This window comes from Aphelocoma coerulescens, unplaced genomic scaffold (assembly GCF_041296385.1).
Source record: "Aphelocoma coerulescens isolate FSJ_1873_10779 unplaced genomic scaffold, UR_Acoe_1.0 HiC_scaffold_150, whole genome shotgun sequence".
NCBI classification, from domain to species: Eukaryota; Metazoa; Chordata; class Aves; order Passeriformes; family Corvidae; genus Aphelocoma; species Aphelocoma coerulescens.
Window position 1 is genome coordinate 127,645 of NW_027183500.1, and position 15,367 is coordinate 143,011.

General features: G+C 58.4%; 1 protein-coding gene across 1 annotated transcript in view; it reads left to right on the forward strand.

The window, feature by feature from the left end:
- Positions 1 to 2,051: 2,051 nt before the first annotated feature.
- Positions 2,052 to 15,367, forward strand: part of SCN1B (sodium voltage-gated channel beta subunit 1) — a 28,727-nt gene continuing 15,411 nt past the window's right edge. Inside the window, exons 1-2 of the mRNA XM_068998719.1 lie at positions 2,052 to 2,727; positions 7,401 to 7,567. Coding sequence (XP_068854820.1) covers positions 2,694 to 2,727; positions 7,401 to 7,567 — 201 coding nt within the window. The 5' untranslated portion in view covers positions 2,052 to 2,693. The remainder of the gene's footprint in view (positions 2,728 to 7,400; positions 7,568 to 15,367) is intronic.

Sequence of the window (15,367 nt, forward strand, 5' to 3'; positions counted from 1 at the left end):
GTCCATCCCCATGTCCTCACATTGTCCCCGTGTCCATCCCAATGTCCCCATGTCCATCCCCATGTCCTCACATTGTCCCCGTGTCCATCCCAATGTCCCCATGTCCATCCCCATGTCCTCACATTGTCCCCGTGTCCATCCCAGTGTCCCCATGTCCGTCCCAGTGCTCCCATCCCTGTCCCCATGTCCATCCCAGTGTCCCCATGTCCGTCCCAGTGTCCCCATCCCTGTCCCCATGTCCATCCCAGTGTCCCCATCCCCGTCCCCATGTCCATCCCCCTGTCCCTGTGTCCATCCCCATGTCCCCATCCCTGTCCCCATGTCCTCACACTGTCCCCAGGTCCATCCCAGTGTCCCCATGTCCATCCCAGTGTCCCCCACATTGTCCCCGTGTCCATCCCAGTGTCCCCTGTGCTGTCCCTGTGTCCCCTGTGCTGTCCCTGTGTCCATCCCCCTGTCCTCACACCGTCCCCATGTCTGTCCCAGTGTCCCCCACACTGTCCTTGTGTCCATCCCAGTGTCCCCGTGTCCATCCCCGTGTCCCCATCCCTGTCCCCATGGGGGACAACGGGGTTAATGTGGGGATATGGGGATGGACACGGGGACAGCACAGGGAACACTGGGATGGACATGGGGACAGTGGGGGGGACACTGGGATGGACAGGGGGACAGTGGGGGGGACTCGGGGATGGGTGTGGGGACATTGGGACGGACACGGGGACATTGGGAGGGACATGGGGACAATGTGAGGACGTGGGGACAGGGATGGGGACACTGGGATGGGTGTGGGGACATTGGGACGGACATGGGGACAGGGATGGGGAGAACTGGGATGGACACAGGGACAGGATAGGGACACGGGGACAGGGATGGGGACAGGGTGAGGACACGGGGATGGACACAGGGACAGCACAGGGGACACGGGGACAGTGTGGGGGACACTGGGATGGGTGTGGGGACATTGGGATGGACACGGGGACAGCACAGGGGACACTGGGATGGACACGGGGACGGACACGGGGACAGTGTGAGGACATGGGGACAAAGATGGGGACATGGGGACGGATACGGGGACAGTGTGAGGGACACTGGGATGGACACGGGGGCAGTGTGGGGACACTGGGATGGGTGTGGGGACATTGTGATGGACATGGGGACAGGGATGGGGACAGGGGGATGGGTGTGGGGACATCGGGATGGACACGGGGACATTGGGATGGACATGGGGACAACACAGGGGACACTGGGATGGACACGGGGACAACGTGGGGACACTGGGATGGACATGGGGACGATGTGAGGGACACGGGGACAGTGTGAGGACACGGGGACAGGGATGGGGACACGGGGATGGACATGGGGACGTGGGATGGGGGCACTGGGATGGACATGGGGACATTGGGATGGACATGGGGACAGGGATGGGGACAAGGGGATGGGTGTGGGGACATCGGGATGGACATGGGGACACTGGGATGGACATGGGGACATTGTGGGGACACTGGGATGGAGATGGGGACAACACAGGGGACACTGGGATGGACACGGGGACAACGTGGTGACACTGGGATGGACACGGGGACAGTGTGGGGACAGGGGGATGGGTGTGGGGACATTGGGATGGACATGGGGACACTGGGATGGACATGGGGACAACACAGGGGACACTGGGATGGACACGAGGACATTGGGATGGACACGGGGACAGGGATGGGGACACTGGGATGGACACGGGGACAATGTGAGGGACATGGGGACAGTGAGGGGACACCGGGATGGACACTGGGATGGGTGTGGGGACATTGGGATGGGCACGGGGACAGCACAGGGGACACTGGGACGGACACGGGGATGGACACGGGGACAGCGTGGGGACACGGGGATGGACACGGGGACAGTGGGATGGACACGGGGACAGCACAGGGGACACCGGGACCTTTTTGGGGACACTTTTTGGAAGGAGGGGGCGCGGCCTCTGCAAACCACGCCCATTTCTGACATCATTCCGTCGGTCCCGCCCCCGCCTCGGGCGCCGCAGTGCGCCGGGACCGAGCGAAGCCGAAAAGAGTCGGAAAGAACCGAACCGGACCCGAAAACTACCGGAAAGATCCGAACCGGGAGCCGAAGCTCAGACGAGTGCAGCCGAACGGGGAGACGGAAACACCCGAACGCCGCGGCCGGACCGGGAGCCGAAAAGAGCCGAAGCGGAACCGAAGCGGAACCGAAGCGGAGCCCCCCGGACCCCCGTGAGGGTCCGGCCATGCCTTGAAGCGGCTCCTCCGACCCGTCCCGGGCTCTTCCTCCTCGTCCTCCTCCTCCTCGTCCTCCTCCTGCGGCGGGGGAGGGGCCCATGGGCCGGGCAGGGGGCTGAGGGGGGGTCGGAGACGCCGGACTGGGCCCAAACTGGGCTGAACTGGGCTGAACTGGGAGGGAGAAACGAGAATTGAGCCAAAGAGGGCACGGAATAGCCGAAGGAGGACGGAGCTGTCCGGAAAGAACCGAACTGGGCCGGAAAGAACCGAACCGGGCCGGAAAGAACCGAACCGGGCCGGAAAGAACCGAACAGGGCCCGAAATAAGAGGAGCGGACCGGAAATAGGCGAACGGAGCCCGGAGAGGGTCGGAAAGAGCCGAACCGGGCCCGAACCGTGTCGGAAAGATCCGAAGGTATCCGGAAATAGCCGAAGTGCCGCCATGTTGCTGTCGCTGCTCCTCGGGCTCCTCGAGGGTGAGTTCGGGACCCCCCCCCCCCGAAATTCACCTGGGACCCCCAAAATGTCCCAAAATGTCCCCAAAAATTCACCTGGGACCCCCAAAAATCACCTGGGAGCCCCAAAATGTCCCCAAAAATTCACCTGGGACCCCCAAAATTCACCTGGGACCCCCAAAGTGTCCCCGAATGTCACCTGGGACCCCCAAAATGTCCCAAAAATTCACCTGGGACCCCCAAAATGTTCCAAAAATTCACCTGGGACCCCCCAAAATGTCCCAAAATGTCACCTGGGACCCCCCAAAATGTCCCCAAAATTTGCCTGGGACCCCCAAATTGTCCCCAAATGTCCCCAAATGTCACCTGAGACCCCCAAATGTCACCTGGGACCCCCAAAATGTCCCCAAAATTCGCTTGGGACCCCCAAAATGTCCCCAAATATCACCTGGGACCACCAAAATGTTCCAAAAATTCACCTGGGAACCCCAAAATTCACCTGGGACCCCCAAAATGTCCCCAAATATCACCTGGGACCACCAAAAATCACCTGGGACCCCCAAAGTGTCCCCGAATGTCACCTGGGACCCCCAAAATGTCCCAAAAATTCACCTGGGACCCCCAAAATTCACCTGAGACCTCCAAAATGTCCCCAAAATGTCACCTGGGACCCCCCAAAATGTCCCCAAAATTTGCTTGGGACCCCCAAATTGTCCCAAAATGTCCCCAAATGTCACCTGAGACCCCCAAAATTCACCTGGGACCCCCAAAATGTCCCCAAAAATCACCCGGGACCCCCCAAAATGTCCCCAAATATCACCTGGGACCACCAAAAATCACCTGGGACCCCCAAAATTCACCGGGGACCCCCCAAATGGTCCCAAAATTCGCCTGGGACCCCCAAAATGTCCCCGAATTTCACCTGGGACCCCCAAAATTTACCTGGGATCCCCAAAATTCACCTGGGACCCCCCAAAATGTCCCCAAAATTCACCTGGGACCCCCAAAATGTCCCCAAAAATTCGCCTGGGATCCCCAAAATTCACCTGAGACCCCCAAAATGTCCCCAAAATTCGCTTGGGACCCCCAAATTGTCCCCAAATGTCCCCAAATGTCACCTGAGACCCCCAAATGTCACCTGGGACCCTCAAAATGTCCCCAAAATTCGCTTGGGACCCCCAAAATGTCCCCAAATATCACCTGGGACCACCAAAATGTTCCAAAAATTCACCTGGGAACCCCAAAATGTCCCAAAATGTCCCCAAAATGTCACCTGGGACCCCCAAAAATCACCTGGGACCCCCAAAATGTCCCAAAAATTCACCTGGGACCCCCAAAATTCACCTGGGACCCCCAAAATGTCCCCAAAAATCACCTGGGACCCCCAAAGTGTCCCCGAATGTCACCTGGGACACCCAAAATTCACCTGAGACCCCCAAAATGTCCCCAAAATGTCACCTGGAACCCCCCAAAATGTCCCCAAAATTTGCCTGGGACCCCCAAATTGTCCCCAAATGTCCCCAAATGTCACCTGAGACCCCCAAATGTCACCTGGGACCCCCAAAATGTCCCCAAAATTCACCTGGGACCCCCCAAAATGTCCCAAAATTCACCTGGGACCCCCAAAATTCACCTGAGACCCCCAAAATGTCCCCAAAAATTCGCCTGGGATCCCCAAAATTCACCTGGGACCCCCCAAAATGTCCCAAAATGTCCCCAAAAATAACCTGGGACCCCCCAAAATGTCTCCAAAATTCACCTGAGACCCCCAAATTTCACCTGGGACCCCCAAATTTCACCTGGGACCCCCAAAATGTCCCCAAAAATCACCTGGGACCCCCAAAATGTCCCCAAATGTCCCCAAAATGTCACCTGGGACCCCTAAAATTTGCCTGGGAGCCCCAAAATGTCACCTGGGACCCCCAAAATGTCCCCAAATTTCACCTGGGACCCCCAAAATTTACCTGGGACCCCCAAAATGTCCCCAAAATTCACCTGGGACCCCCAAAATTCACCTGGGACCCCCAAAATGTCACCTGGGACCCCCAAAATGTCCCCAAAAATCACCTGGGACCCCCAAAATGTCCCCAGATGTCCCCAAAATGTCACCTGGGACCCCCAAAATGTTCCAAAAATTCACCTGGGAACCCCAAAATTCACCTGGAACCCCCCCAAATATCCCCAAAATTCACCTGGGACCCCCAAATTCACCTGGGACCCCCCAAAATGTCCCCAAAATGTCACCTGGGACCCCCCAAAATGTCCCCAAATTTTACCTGGGACCCCAAAATGTCCCCAAATGTCACCTGGGACCCCCAAAATTCGCCTGGGAGCCCCAAAATGTCACCTGGGACCCCCAAAATGTCCCAAATTTTCACCTGGGACCCCCAAAATTCACCTGGAATCCCAAAAATGTCTCCAAATGTCACCTGAGACCCCCAAAATGTCCCCAAAAATCACCTGGGACCCCCCAAAATGTCCCCAAAATTCAACTGAGACCCCCAAAAATCACCTGGGCCCCCCAAAATGTCCCCAAATGTCACCTGGGACCCCCAAAATGTTCCAAAAATTCACCTGGGAACCCCAAAATTCACCTGGGACCCCCAAAATGTCCCCAAATTTCACCTGGGACCCCCAAAATTCACCTGGGACCCCCATAATGTCCCCAAAATGTCACCTGGGACCCCCCAAAATGTCCCCAAATTTTACCTGGGACCCCAAAATGTCCCCAAATGTCACCTGGGACCCCCAAAATTCGCCTGGGAGCCCCAAAATGTCCCAAATTTTCACCTGGGACCCCCAAAATTCACCTGGAATCCCAAAAATGTCTCCAAATGTCACCTGAGACCCCCAAAATGTCCCCAAAAATCACCTGGGACCCCCCAAAATGTCCCCAAAATTCAACTGAGACCCCCAAAATGTCCCCAAAAATTCACCTGGGGCCCCCAAAATGTCCCCAAATTTTACCTGGGACCCCCAAAATGTCCCCAAAAATCACCTGGGACCCCCAAAATTCACCTGGGACCCCCAAAATGTCCCCAAATTTCACCTGGGGGAGGATTTTGGGCTCTTTTGGGGCCATTTTGGGCTGGATTTTGATGGATTTGGGGCAATTTCGGGGCAAATTTTTGGTGGGAATTTAAGGATTTTTTGGGAATTCCGGGATCCCTGAACCCCCTGAACCCCCTCCCCATTTTTGGGATCCTGAGGATGAATTTTGGGTCAGTTTTGGGTCCATTTTGGGAAACTTTGGGCTGGATTTCGATGAATTTCAGACAAATTTTGACCGAATTTTGCTGAAATTCCAGGATTTTTCCCGGGAATCCCGGGATTTTTTGGGAATTCCGAGATCCCTGAACCCCTGAACCCCCTCCCCATATTTGGGATCCTGAAGGTGAATTTTGGCTCCGTTTTGGGTCCTTTTTGGGCAACTTTGGGCTGGATTTGGATGGATTTTGGGTGTTTTGGGGTCGATTTTGGCTGGGATTTTGAGTTTTTTTTGCGGGGAATTCCAGGATTTTTTGGGAATTCCGGGATCCCTGAATCCCCTGAACCCCCTCCCCATATTTGGGATCCTGAGGGTGAATTTTGGCTCCGTTTTGGGTCAATTTTGAGCAACTTTGGGCTGGATTTGGTGCAAATCTCGGTCCATTTTTGCTGGATTTTTTTTGGGGAATTCCGGGTTTTTTTGCTGGGAATTCCGGGATTTTTTGGGAATTCCGGGATCCCTGAATCCCTTTCTCCCCCTCCCCATATTTGGGGTCCTGAAGGTGAATTTTGGCTCCGTTTTCGATCCATTTTGGGCTGAATTTGGTCAAATTTGGTGCAAATCTCGGTCCATTTTTGCTGGATTTTTTTGGGGGGGGGGAATTCCTCATTTTTTTTTTCTGGGAATCCCGGGATTTTTTTGGGAATTCCGGGATCCCTGAACCCCTGAACCCCCTCCCCATATTTGGGGTCCTGAAGGTGAATTTTGGCTCCGTTTTAGGTCCTTTTTGGGCAACCTTGGCCTGGATTTGGATGGATTTTGGGTGTTTTGGGGTCGATTTTGGCTGGGATTTTGGTTTTTTTTTGCTGGGAATTCCGGGATTTTTTGGGAATTCCGGGATCCCTGAACCCCTGAACCCCCTCCCCATATTTGGGATCCTGAGGGTGAATTTTGACTCCGTTTTCGATCCATTTTGGGCTGGATTTGGTGCAAATCTCGGTTCATTTTTGCCGGATTTTTTTGGGGGGGAATTCCAGGATTTTTCCCGGGAATCCCGGGATTTTTTGGGAATTCCGGGATCCCTGAACCCCCTTTCTCCCCCTCCCCATATTTGGGATCCTGAAGGTGAATTTTGGCTCCGTTTTAGGTCCATTTTGGGCAACCTTGGCCTGGATTTGGATGGATTTTGGGTGTTTTGGGGTCGATTTTGGCTGGGATTTTGGTTTTTTTTTGCTGGGAATTCCGGGATTTTTTGGGAATTCCGGGATCCCTGAACCCCCTGAACCCCCTCCCCATATTTGGGATCCTGAGGGTGAATTTTGGCTCCGTTTTGGGTCCATTTTGGGCAACTTTGGGCTGGATTTGGGACAAATCTCGGTCCATTTTTGCCGGATTTTTTTTGGGAAATTCCTCATTTTTTGGTGATAATCCCGGGATTTTTTGGGAATTCCGGGATCCCTGAACCTCCCCCTCCCCCTCCCCGCAGTCTCGGGGGTCCTGGGGGGCTGCGTGGAGGTGGCTTCGGGCACCGAGGCCGTGCTGGGCTCGCCCTTCCGGCTGCTCTGCATCGCCTGCAAGCGGCGCAGCGAGACCCCGGCCGAGGCCGAGAGCGAGTGGTTCTTCCAGGCCGAGGGGGCCCCCCAGTTCCAGAAGGTCACTGGGAGCACTGGGAGGGGACTGGGAGGGGGATTGGGAGGGGTTTGGGAGGGGTTTGGGGGGAGTGGGAGGGGATTGGGGGGAGTGGGAGGGGATTGGGAGGGGATTGGGAGGGGATTGGGAGGGACTGGGAGGGGATTGGGAGGGATTGGGATGGACTGGGAGGGGATTGGGAGGGACTGGGAGGGACTGGGAGGGGATTGGGAGGGACTGGGAGAGACTGGGAGGGGATTGGGAGGGAGTGAAATGCACTGGGAGGGACTGGGAGGGAACTGGGAGGGGATTGGGAGGGGATTGGGAGGGACTGGGAGGAACTGGGAGGGGATTGGGAGGGATTGTGATGGACTGGGAGGGGATTGGGAGGGACTGGGAGAGACTGGGAGGGGATTGGGAGGGGACTGGGAGGGACTGGGAGCCACTGGGAGGGGATTGGGAGGGACTGGGAGAGACCCCGGCCGAGGCCGAGAGCGAGTGGTTCTTCCAGGCCGAGGGGGCCCCCCAGTTCCAGAAGGTCACTGGGAGCACTGGGAGGGGACTGGGAGGGGCTTTGGGAGGGGATTGGAGGGAGTGGGAGGGGTTTGGGGGGAGTGGGAGGGGATTGGAGGGGATTGGGAGGGGACTGGGAGGGGATTGGGAGGGGATTGGGATGGACTGGGAGGGACTGGGAGGGGATTGGGAGGGATTGGGATGGACTGGGAGGGGATTGGGAGGGACTGGGAGAGACTGGGAGGGGATTGCGAGGGAGTGAAATGCACTGGGAGGGACTGGGAGGGAACTGGGAGGGGATTGGGAGGGGATTGGGAGGGACTGGGAGGAACTGGGAGGGGATTGGGAGGGATTGGGATGGACTGGGAGGGGATTGGGAGGGACTGGGAGAGACTGGGAGGGGATTGGGAGGGGACTGGGAGGGACTGGGAGCCACTGGGAGGGGATTGGGAGGGACTGGGAGAGACCCCGGCCGAGGCCGAGAGCGAGTGGTTCTTCCAGGCCGAGGGGGCCCCCCAGTTCCAGAAGGTCACTGGGAGCACTGGGAGGGGACTGGGAGGGGGTTTGGGAGGGGTTTGGGAGGGGTTTGGGGGGAGTGGGAGGGGATTGGGGGGGATTGGGAGGGACTGGGAGGGACTGGGAAGCGATTTGGAGGGGATTGGGAGGGAGTGAAATGCACTGGGAGGGAACTGGGAGGGGATTGGGAGGGGATTGGGAGGGACTGGGAGGAACTGGGAGGGGATTGGGGGGAGTGGGAGGGGATTGGGAGGGGATTGGAGGGAGTGGGAGGGGATTGGGAGGAACTGGGAGGGGATTGGGAGGGACTGGGAGGGACTGGGAGGGGATTGGGAGGGATTGGGAGGGACTGGGAAGCGATTTGGAGGGGATTGGGAGGGAGTGAAATGCACTGGGAGGGGACTGGGAGAGAGTGGGAGGGATTGGGAGGGGATTGGAGGGACTGGGAGAGACTGGGATGAACTGGGAGGAACTGGGAGGGGATTTGGAGGGGATTGGGAGGGAGTGAAATGCACTGGGAGGGGACTGGGAGGGGATTGGGAGGGGATTGGGAGGGACTGGGAGGAACTGGGAGGGGATTGGGGGAGTGGGAGGGGATTGGGAGGGGATTGGAGGGAGTGGGAGGGGATTGGGAGGGACTGGGAGGGACTGGGAGGGGATTGGGAGGGACTGGGAGAGACTGGGAGGGGATTGGGAGGGACTGGGAGGAACTGGGAGGGGATTTGAAGAGAATGGCAGGGACTGGGATGAACTGGGAGGGGACTGGGAGGGGACTGGGAGGGGACTGGGAGGGGACTGGGAGGGACTGGGAAGCGATTTGGAGGGGATTGGGAGGGAGTGAAATGCACTGGGAGGGGACTGGGAGGGACTGGGAGAGACTGGGAGGGGACTGGGAGGGACTGGGAGAGACTGGGAGGGGATTGGGAGGGACTGGGAGGGGATTGGGAGGGACTGGGATGGGATTGGGAGGGACTGGGAGAGACTGGGATGAACTGGGAGGAACTGGGAGGGGATTTGGAGGGGATTGGGAGGGAGTGAAATGCACTGGGAGGGGACTGGGAGGGACTGGGAGAGACTGGGAGGGGATTGGGAGGGACTGGGAGGGGGTTGGGAGGGACTGGGAGAGACTGGGATGAACTGGGAGGAACTGGGAGGGGATTTGGAGGGGATTGGGACGGAGTGAAATGCACTGGGAGGGAACTGGGAGGGACTGGGAGGGACTGGGATGAACTAGGAGTCACTGGGATGAACTGGGAGCTACTGTGATGAACTGGGAGCTACTGGGAGTTACTGGGAGTGAACTGGGAGCGACTGGGGAGACATCAGGGAGACGCAGGTGGGAAGGGAGTGGGGGCTACTGGTTGGAACTGGGAGTTACTGGGAGTCACTGGAATGAACTGGGAGCTACTGGGAGCTACTGGGATGAACTGGGAGTTACTGGGATGAACTGGGAGCGCAATCAGGGACAACCGACGGGCGCTGCAATCCCAAGCGCCGCCACCAGAGGGCGCCGCTGAGACAGCGCCGTTTCCAACTGGTTTCAACCCATTTTCACTGGTTCCTACTGGTTCCTACTGGTTGTTACTGGTTGCTACTGGTTTCTACCGGTTGTTACTGGTTGTTACTGGTTGTTACTGGTTGTTACTGGTGCAGATCCTGCACTACAGCCCCGACGAGGGCCAGTGGGTGGCCCCGGGCCCGTTCCAGGGGGTGCTGGCCTGGAAGGGCTGGCGGGGCACGCGGGACCTGCAGGGGCCTGAGAGGGGGCACTGGGGGGGATACTGGGAGGCACTGGGACGTACTGGGGAGACGCTGGAGTGCTCCTGGGGGATACTGGGAGTCACTGGGAGTTACTGGGATGAACTGGAAGCGACTGGGACTTACTGGGAGTGAACTGGGAGCGACTGGGGAGACATCAGGGAGAGGCAGGTGGGAAAGGAGTGGGGGCTGCTGGTTGGAACTGGGAGCTACTGGGATGGACTGGGAGTCACTGGTTGGAACTGGGATGAACTGGGAGATACTGGGATGAACCGGGAGTTACTGGGATGAACCGGGAGTTACTGGGATGAACTGGGAGCCACTGGGAGCACAATCAGGGACAACTGACGGGCGCCGCAATCCCAAGCGCCGCCACCAGAGGGCGCCGCTGAGACAGCGCCGTTTCCAACTGGTTTCAACCCATTTTCACTGGTTCCTACTGGTTGTTACTGGTTGTTACTGGTTGTTACTGGTTCCTACTGGTTCCTACTGGTTCCTACTGGTGCAGATCCTGCACTACAGCCCCGACGAGGGCCAGTGGGTGGCCCCGGGCCCATTCCAGGGGGTGCTGGCCTGGAAGGGCTGGCGGGGCACGCGGGACCTGCAGGGGCCTGAGAGGGGGCACTGGGGGATACTGGGAGGCACTGGGACGTACTGGGGAGACACTGGAGTGCTCCTGGGGGCTACTGGGATGAACTGGGAGTTACTGGGATGAACTGGGAGCTACTGGGAGTTACTGGGAGTGAACTGGGAGCGACTGGGGAGACATCAGGGAGACGCAGGTGGGAAAGGAGTGGGGGCTGCTGGTTGGAACTGGGAGCTACTGGGAGTCACTGGAATGAACTGGGAGCTACTGGGATGAACTGGGAGTCACTGGGATGAACTGGGAGCGACTGGGAGTTACTGGGATGAACTGGGAGTTACTGGGAGTGAACTGGGAGGGACTGGGGAGACATCAGGGAGACGCAGGTGGGAAAGGAGTGGGGGCTACTGGTTGGAACTGGGAGTCACTGGAATGAACTGGGAGCTACTGGGAGCTACTGGGAGTTACTGGGAGTTACTGGGAGCTACTGGGATGAACTGGGAGCCACTGGGATGAACTGGGAGCACAATCAGGGACAACCGACGGGCGCCGCAATCCCAAGCGCCGCCAGCAGAGGGCGCCGCTGAGACAGCGCCGTTTCCAACTGGTTTCAACCCATTTTCACTGGTTGCTACTGGTTGCTACTGGTTGCTACTGGTTTCTACCGGTTGTTACTGGTTGTTACTGGTTGTTACTGGTTGTTACTGGTGCAGATCCTGCACTACAGCCCCGACGAGGGCCAGTGGGTGGCCCCGGGCCCGTTCCAGGGGGTGCTGGCCTGGAAGGGCTGGCGGGGCACGCGGGACCTGCAGGGGCCTGAGAGGGGGCACTGGGGGATACTGGGAGGGACTGGGACGTACTGGGGAGACGCTGGAGTGCTCCTGGGGGCTACTGGGATGAACTGGGAGTTACTGGGATGAACTGGGAGCTACTGGGAGTTACTGGGAGTGAACTGGGAGCGACTGGGGAGACATCAGGGAGAGGCAGGTGGGAAAGGAGTGGGGGCTGCTGGTTGGAACTGGGAGCTACTGGGAGTCACTGGAATGAACTGGGAGCTACTGGGATGAACTGGGAGTCACTGGGATGAACTGGGAGCGACTGGGAGTTACTGGGATGAACTGGGAGTTACTGGGAGTGAACTGGGAGGGACTGGGGAGACATCAGGGAGACGCAGGTGGGAAAGGAGTGGGGGCTACTGGTTGGAACTGGGAGTCACTGGAATGAACTGGGAGCTACTGGGAGTTACCGGGATGAACTGGGAGTTACTGGGAGCTACTGGGAGTTACTGGGATGAACCGGGAGTTACTGGGATGAACTGGGAGCCACTGGGATGAACTGGGAGCACAATCAGGGACAACCGACGGGCGCCGCAATCCCAAGCGCCGCCACCAGAGGGCGCCGCTGAGACAGCGCCGTTTCCAACTGGTTTCAACCCCTTTTCACTGGTTCCTACTGGTTCCTACTGGTGCAGATCCTGCACTACAGCCCCGACGAGGGCCAGTGGGTGGCCCCGGGCCCGTTCCAGGGGGTGCTGGCCTGGAAGGGCTGGCGGGGCAGGCGGGACCTGCAGGGGCCTGAGAGGGGGCACTGGGGGATACTGGGAGGGACTGGGACGTACTGGGGAGACACTGGAGTGCTCCTGGGGGCTACAGGGATGAACTGGGAGTTACTGGGAGGTACTGGGAGCGACTGGGAGTTACTGGGAGTGAACTGGGAGGGACTGGGGAGACATCAGGGAGACGCAGGTGGGAAAGGAGTGGGGGCTGCTGGTTGGAACTGGGAGCTACTGGGAGTCACTGGAATGAACTGGGAGCTACTGGGATGAACTGGGAGTCACTGGGATGAACTGGGCGCTACTGGGGGATACTGGGAGCTACTGGGATGAACTGGGAGTGAACTGGGAGCGACTGGGGAGACATCAGGGAGACGCAGGTGGGAAGGGAGTGGGGGCTACTGGTTGGAACTGGGAGTTACTGGGAGTCACTGGAATGAACAAAGAGCTACTGGGAGCTACTGGGATGAACTGGGAGTTACTGGGAGCTACTGGGATGAACTGGGAGCCACTGGGATGAACTGGGAGCGCAATCAGGGACAACCGACGGGCGCTGCAATCCCAAGCACCGCCACCAGAGGGCGCCGCTGAGACAGCGCCGTTTCCAACTGGTTTCAACCCATTTTCACTGGTTCCTACTGGTTTCTACTGGTTGTTAGTGGTTGTTACTGGTTGTTACTGGTTGTTACTGGTTCCTACTGGTTCCTACTGGTGCAGATCCTGCACTACAGCCCCGACGAGGGCCAGTGGGTGGCCCCGGGCCCGTTCCAGGGGGTGCTGGCCTGGAAGGGCTGGCGGGGCAGGCGGGACCTGCAGGGGCCTGAGAGGGGGCACTGGGGGATACTGGGAGGCACTGGGACGTACTGGGGAGACGCTGGAGTGCTCCTGGGGGCTACTGGGATGAACTGGGAGTTACTGGGATGAACTGGGAGCTACTGGGAGTTACTAGGAGTGAACTGGGAGCGACTGGGGAGACATCAGGGAGACGCAGGTGGGAAAGGAGTGGGGGCTGCTGGTTGGAACTGGGAGGTACTGTGAGTCACTGGAATGAACTGGGATCTACTGGGAGTTTCTGGGAGTTACTGGGATGAACTGGGAGTCACTGGGATGAACTGGGAGCGACTGGGAGTTACTGGGAGTGAACTGGGAGGGACTGGGGAGACATCATGGAGACGCAGGTGTCAAAGGAGTGGGGGCTACTGGTTGGAACTGGGAGGTACTGGGAGTCACTGGTTGGAACTGGGATGAACTGGGAGATACTGGGATGAACTGGGAGCCACTGGGATGAACTGGGAGCCACTGGGATGAACTGGGAGCACAATCAGGAACAACCGACGGGCGCTGCAATCCCAAGCGCCGCCACCAGAGGGCGCCGCTGAGACAGCGCCGTTTCCAACTGGTTTCAACCCATTTTCACTGGTTCCTACTGGTTCCTACTGGTTGTTAGTGGTTGTTACTGGTTGTTACTGGTTCCTACTGGTTCCTACTGGTGCAGATCCTGCACTACAGCCCCGACGAGGGCCAGTGGGTGGCCCCGGGCCCGTTCCAGGGGGTGCTGGCCTGGAAGGGCTGGCGGGGCAGGCGGGACCTGCAGGGGCCTGAGAGGGGGCACTGGGGGATACTGGGAGGGACTGGGACGTACTGGGGAGACACTGGAGTGCTCCTGGGGGCTACTGGGATGAACTGGGAGTTACTGGGATGAACTGGGAGCTACTGGGAGTTACTAGGAGTGAACTGGGAGCGACTGGGGAGACATCAGGGAGACGCAGGTGGGAAAGGAGTGGGGGCTGCTGGTTGGAACTGGGAGGTACTGTGAGTCACTGGAATGAACTGGGATCTACTGGGAGTTTCTGGGAGTTACTGGGATGAACTGGGAGTCACTGGGATGAACTGGGAGCGACTGGGAGTTACTGGGAGTGAACTGGGAGGGACTGGGGAGACATCAGGGAGACGCAGGTGGGAAAGGAGTGGGGGCTACTGGTTGGAACTGGGAGGTACTGGGAGTCACTGGTTGGAACTGGGATGAACTGGGAGATACTGGGATGAACTGGGAGCCACTGGGATGAACTGGGAGCCACTGGGATGAACTGGGAGCACAATCAGGGACAACCGACGGGCGCTGCAATCCCAAGCGCCGCCACCAGAGGGCGCCGCTGAGACAGCGCCGTTTCCAACTGGTTTCAACCCATTTTCACTGGTTCCTACTGGTTGTTACTGGTTGTTACTGGTTGTTACTGGTTGTTACTGGTTCCTACTGGTTTCTACTGGTGCAGATCCTGCACTACAGCCCCGACGAGGGCCAGTGGGTGGCCCCGGGCCCGTTCCAGGGGGTGCTGGCCTGGAAGGGCTGGCGGGGCACGCGGGACCTGCAGGGGCCTGAGAGGGGGCACTGGGGGATACTGGGAGGCACTGGGACGTACTGGGGAGACACTGGAGTGCTCCTGGGGGCTACTGGGATGAACTGGGAGTTACTGGGATGAACTGGGAGCTACTGGGAGTTACTGGGAGTGAACTGGGAGGGACTGGGGAGACATCAGGGAGAGGCAGGTGGGAAAGGAGTGGGGGCTGCTGGTTGGAACTGGGAGCTACTGGGAGTCACTGGAATGAACTGGGAGCTACTGGGATGAACTGGGAGTCACTGGGATGAACTGGGAGCGACTGGGAGTTACTGGGATGAACTGGGAGTTACTGGGAGTGAACTGGGAGCGACTGGGGAGACATCAGGGAGACGCAGGTGGGAAAGGAGTGGGGGCTACTGGTTGGAACTGGGAGTCACTGGAATGAACTGGGAGCTACTGGGAGTTACTGGGATGAACTGGGAGTTACTGGGAGCTACTGGGATGAACTGGGAGCGACTGGGACTTACTGGGAGTGAACTGGGAGCGACTGGGGAGACATCAGG